This window comes from Xiphias gladius, chromosome 3 (genome assembly GCF_016859285.1).
Source record: "Xiphias gladius isolate SHS-SW01 ecotype Sanya breed wild chromosome 3, ASM1685928v1, whole genome shotgun sequence".
Classification (NCBI taxonomy): domain Eukaryota; kingdom Metazoa; phylum Chordata; class Actinopteri; order Istiophoriformes; family Xiphiidae; genus Xiphias; species Xiphias gladius.
The window spans coordinates 23,729,461-23,735,460 of NC_053402.1; the positions used below are offsets into that span (position 1 = coordinate 23,729,461).

Consider the following 6,000-nt stretch of genomic DNA (forward strand, 5'->3'; position numbering starts at 1 on the left):
TTTTTGTGTTTTTCGAACAAAAAGCAAAACATCTACAGGCCAAATGTAGATGTGTAATGTCCGTGATGACTGGGGGACCGCTTCACCATCATTTTATAATATTCAATATAGGTTATATTTGGTTTCTTGGGGTTTTTATCCCCAAGTGATCTTATCTATTAGGCAAACTGCTGCATTAGTTTTAGCTTAGAGCTAGAGAAGACACAGAAAAAAAAAAAAAAACTAACCTTGTTGGACCCAATGAGAAAAGCGGTGATATATGTCGTGACTCTGTGCTTGTGATGGGAGAGTGAGTATATCACTGCAGTATTTATGAATGGCCTCAGGTCTGTGGACGGGAGGTAGGCAGACAGAGAGAGGGAGAGATGGAGCGGCAGGAACTCTATCACTTCTGAGTGATGTCACTCTGGTTCAGGTGTGCTCCGTCTGAGGAGGCGTCGCTGATTCATTTCGGCCCCTGAAAGCCGTTGTCAGCCGGGATGTGGGCTGGTTTGGGAATCTAATCTGGGAAGGATTGAGCATGTCACTTGTGATAACGTACACCCTGCCTGAGAGCCTGAAGATCATATCGATAATGTAAGATTTATCAGGCCTCGCCGCAGCTCGAATTATGAGCAGCCGTGCTCGGCGAGAGCAGAAATTGGACAGCGTTTTTTTTTTCCTCTCTCTCAGAGTGATTTAATTCCTGTTTCTCTTGCCTATACTTTTCCCTGAGATTTAATGTAATTCACCCCCAAGTTGTTTGTTTTGCTTTGTCTGTTTGTTTCCTTTTGAATAAGCGGTCATGCCCATCGGATCAATAGGGGTTTGTCGGTATTGTCTCGGCAATACCTTATCAGATTTAACCGTGGAGGAGTCGGCCAATCATAAAAAGAGGTCACCGGGATTGTGGAAGGCGTGTGAAACTCCGGTGAAATATGAAATATTTATTATCTGAAAAGCCTACGGTGCTCACGGGCTGCATTACCAAAGCCCTTTAAGTAACTAAACAGGGTTCATAACAGCTAGTCTGATGAATCAAGGAGACCCTGTGAAGAGCCAGTCACATTTTAGAGACCCTGCCAGCTCTGTTGAGGCTCTGTGACATTGCACGGGGTGGTTTGACCCGCCGGTCGTCAGCGGTGCCACTCTTGCGAGAGCCATTTTGTAGATACAGTATATAAGCCTTACAGGGCCTGTGGGGTTCAGTGCTCACTGAAGATAAGAGGACCACGGAGACTTCCCCTGACCATCTCATGGCACCGGCCTCCTCCCCAAGGAGCCGAGACAGCCCCTCTGATTTCACGTCCTGCTCACTGACCTTGGGTGCTGCCGGACTCAAACGGGCCAAGCCATATTGAGATCTTATATAACTCGATGTGGCTCTTGCGAGAGGCGCGAGTGCTGTACGTCTTGTTGTTTCCATTAGGAGAATTTCTTCCTCTCTCCACTTTTTTTATTCCTGGTTGATTTGGTGCCCTCAGTCCTTGGCTGGGTGTGCCTTATCTGCTCCATGCAGACCCTCATTTGCAAGCAAGCATTGAGGGGAAAAAAAAAAAGGAAAGTAAATAAAGGAATATGTGAAGTCGAATAAATAAATAAATAAGGCAGACACATCTTGTCCTGTCTCAGAAGGAAATTGGAAGGATTAGTTCCAAACCAGTAACAATGAAAAGACAGGGGTGTGAGCCCAGTGTGCAGCCTGGGTAAACAAGAATAGGGTGAGAGACCAAGCCCTCCAGCACCAACTGTGTTTCCCTCTCTGCATATTTCTTTCTTTCAGTCTCCCTCTCTCTGTGCTCATTAACTATTCCATCCACCTAATCAAGATGACAATGAAAAGACAAGTATAATTCGCAAACCTTTGAACTCTCCTTTTTGAACCACCTTGTATAATGTAGGAAGCCCAGGAGGGAAATAACTGATTGTGTTAGAGACTTGAAAGCGTTGACTTGAGGGGTTGAGCATTAAACAAGCATGCATAAATGTTCTGCTCTCCTCGTCAATGATAGATCAATGACCGTGTTCTCTGTGCCTCCCGCTGTGCAGCTATGGCAGAGTCTATGCAACAGCAGACCCCTACCACCACACGATTGGCCCCGCTGCCACATACAGTGTGGGGACTATGGTAAGTCAATGAGACCGCCGCCTGTCACCGTCTGTGCCCTCTGTGAAGCATCACGACACGAGCCAGCACACACACGACTCACACTCCAAAATAAAGACCGGAGACTGCAGTGGTCACTGGTTTTTATTTGTGTGTTTATCCATTAACTGATTTGGTTTTTGTCACGCTATCCGGCACCCCTGAGTGGCGCTGAGCAGCACTGTAACACCCCGGCATGCGGACATTTCTCAGACACGTAGTGCCAACTAACTAACGTTATGCCACGCAAGCTCACCTCATGCAATATTTATTTGATACAAGTAACCCCCTGAAATGAGAATGAGTGATCACTGCAGTGTTTTTTTTTTCCTTCTGTTGAACACAACATTTGCATCTTACATAACAATTACATTTCCGAGCTTTCTGTTCATCCTATATCACTCAACTCACTCTGTAGTGAGTGGGATCATCTTATTTTTTTTCCATTCAGCCATGCCAAACTTGAAGGGATGAAGTTGAATTGTTAATGTCTGTTTTTAGCTAGCTTTTGCAGCTACTGTAACATCAAAGATGAAAAGTGATGATAAATAAAAGAACATCTTTTTTGAAACAGAGAGAGTTTCTCTTTGGTTTTGTTTTATGACGATGAGGGGATGGGACCCAGCTCACAGACCAAACCTAGAGATTAAGGACCATCAAACGCATGCAGCAGTGTGCCGTGGGACATGAAAGGGAGAGCAAGACGGAGGGAGGGAGTCGTCTCGCCCTCCCCTCCTGCCCACAAGCTTGATCGGAGGCGTGCTCTCTGCTTGAGAAATGACTGAATTTACCATTCCGGCATGCATGCGATTTTTCAACAACATTAAAAAAAAAAAAAAAAAAGCGTTCAGTTCCCCGGTGCAGCTGCTAGCTAAAAGCTTTCATTAATTAAGACATTTTTTTTTCCTCTTCATTTACTTAATTAAAAAAAATGTGCTTGAATGTTTTTTTTTATTCTTTCTTCTTTTTCCTCCAAATTTCCTTCCATTTCTCTGACACTTTAATCGTCCTCTTGATGAAAGTAGAAGACAGGATTTGGCCCCTAAAAATATCTAATGTTGTGTGTGTTGGGAGCTCAGGGAGCTAACACAGGCTCGAGAGGGTGTGTGTGTGTGCGTGTGTGTGTGTGCGTGTGTTCCTGTGGCGTTGACCAAATGGCGAGGCTTCTGGGAGAAGGCCTTGCTACGGCCGACATCAAATAAACCCATGAGCTAAAGAGAAAAGACCCGTTTGGTTCCTAATTCTTTTATCATATTTGATTAATGGCACTCCAGCAGAAAGGAGGCATTTTTGCATTTAAAAGCTATACAATAATTAGTTCCTCTGAGGTTGAGGTTGGAAATTTCTCTTTACTCATTTCCAGCACACAGAAGCGTCACATATGGATGAAAGTTCTGTACAAGCAAGAGGGCTCCCAAAATTAGGCAAAATTAGCCTTTGAAGACATTCAGTAGCCTTTGGAGTTTGTCTGAATTCCCAGTTGCAGTAGAGCCACCGAAAGATGAGAGGAGAGACTGTGTGTGTGTGCGTGCGCGCATGTGCAGGTGTGCATGCGTAGGCACACGTGCATGCTTTATGTGTGTGCCTGCCCTAGATATCTTGAGCGTGGTGCTAAATCTAAGGACTAATATCCTGTGGTTGGCCCCTCCAGAAAGGTGCAGGCACCTCTGCTAGAATTGAAAAGGAGGGGTGTGTGTGTGTGCGTGTGTGTGTGTGCGTGTGTTCCTGTGGCGTTGACCAAATGGCGAGGCTTCTGGGAGAAGGCCTTGCTACGGCCGACATCAAATAAACCCATGAGCTAAAGAGAAAAGACCCGTTTGGTTCCTAATTCTTTTATCATATTTGATTAATGGCACTCCAGCAGAAAGGAGGCATTTTTGCATTTAAAAGCTATACAATAATTAGTTCCTCTGAGGTTGAGGTTGGAAATTTTTCTTTACTCATTTCCAGCACACAGAAGCGTCACATATGGATGAAAGTTCTGTACAAGCAAGAGGGCTCCCAAAATTAGGCAAAATTAGCCTTTGAAGACATTCAGTAGCCTTTGGAGTTTGTCTGAATTCCCAGTTGCAGTAGAGCCACCGAAAGATGAGAGGAGAGACTGTGTGTGTGTGCGTGCGCGCATGTGCAGGTGTGCATGCGTAGGCACACGTGCATGCTTTATGTGTGTGCCTGCCCTAGATATCTTGAGCGTGGTGCTAAATCTAAGGACTAATATCCTGTGGTGGTTGGCCCCTCCAGAAAGGTGCAGGCACCTCTGCTAGAATTGAAAAGGAGCTGTGATTAAACCTCTCTGAACTTATTCTGCTTTGGTTGAATCTCTGATATTGTTACAGCCTGAAAAGGAACGGATTTCTTTAAGTGGAGAAAGCACAAAGCACAATATTTTCCAATTTATTGCTTAATGTATTAAATTCAGGAAAATACATAAGCCCAGGCCCCTTGTCTCTAGGAGTTTTTTCTTTTTTTCCTAAACTACTGTATTAAAAAAAAATCCAACAATTAATTTCCATCAACTGCACCAGTTAAGCTCCAAATTCAACGTACCTCCTGATGACCCTGTTCCTAACACACACCCACAGTCTATGCATTAGGCAATCAATCATTTCAACAAAACCAATTTTTGGCTTAAACATGTCAAACTGTCATCCGCCTCCTGACGATACCCGACACGAAAACCATTATTACGATATTAAAATTTAAATAAATAACGTGCATGGAAAAAGGAAGGAAATTTGTGGAGAAAGAGAAACCGACTAAAGCTGCTGTCACTTGAATACTGATTGGTACTTTTTCATCTTTGATGTTGCAGGCTAGCCTATACAGAGGAGGGTACAGTCGCTTCACTCCCTACTAAAAGAAAGAAAAAAAGCGAGAAAAGACAGAGACATTACCCCAACAAACAGACAAAAAACAATCTAAACACAAAAAAAAAGAAAAGAAAAAAGGACAAGCGCAAAACAAGCGGTCCTTGGTGGGGAGCTAAATCAAACTAAAAGCTTCCAGGTCCCCATGCCGAGCCCCTCCCCTGACACCCTCTCAAGCCGATATTTCTACAACAACCTTTTTGATGTCATCATTGGTCTGCTCTTGTTTTGTATTCATTTTGTGCTTTTGGTTTTCCTTTGGAAAGTTTTATGCACATGTGCATTATCTTGATTGCTGTATATGGGTGCTGTGTCACCATAACCAATGTGAGCCTACTGCAGCACGCATGATGCATGCTCAGAGGTGTGTGTATACAGCCGCTGTCATCTGACTAAGAATATACTGGGGCATTTTTGTAATATATATATATATATACACACAACAAACAGGAAACATACCAGGTCTGATCAGGTTGGCACTGATCCATCCCAGTTAATTACCCTTCTAACCTTCTGTTTTCCATTGAACATGCAGACATAAGGAACCGAGTCCGAATGCTGACTAACATGCCTTGGTAATTCTTAGTTCAAAGACGGCACTGCTCTGATTGCTTTTGTTTTCTTTAAACGTTGGAGTGTCCCACTGTTGTGCACCTGCGGTAGAGTCTTACAAGCTGCACCACGTGGTATGACGGCATGCAGAGTAAGGGGTCACGCGGGTCCGGTTTCTGTCTCGGACTCGCAGTGCTCATAATCCGGCCCGGTCTCCTGCCAATGACCCGACGTTTACATGAAGCTACTCTGCTTTGGCGCTTGTGTTTTGGGAGAAATGTAACGCTGGCTGAGTTGCGTTCGGGGACGAGGGCCGTGCTGCATTTCATACAAGTGGAGCCAAAGGCAAATAGGGGTGCTGAGTGCAGGAGCACCAGCCTGTGTTGGCGTCATTAATTGCATGCGAGGACAGAGCAAATGAACCCTGTGCTTTTAGCTACCCAAAATTACTTTCCC

General features: G+C 44.5%; 1 protein-coding gene across 1 annotated transcript in view; it reads left to right on the plus strand.

Moving 5' to 3' along the window:
* The window catches only part of LOC120785637 (RNA binding protein fox-1 homolog 3-like), a 79,005-nt gene extending 74,003 nt beyond the window's left edge, over positions 1-5,002 (plus strand). The window contains exons 11-12 of the mRNA XM_040120514.1: positions 2,029-2,107; positions 4,938-5,002. Of these exons, the coding sequence (XP_039976448.1) occupies positions 2,029-2,107; positions 4,938-4,982 (124 nt within the window). The 3' untranslated portion in view covers positions 4,983-5,002. The remainder of the gene's footprint in view (positions 1-2,028; positions 2,108-4,937) is intronic.
* The last annotated feature ends 998 nt before the right edge of the window (positions 5,003-6,000 follow it).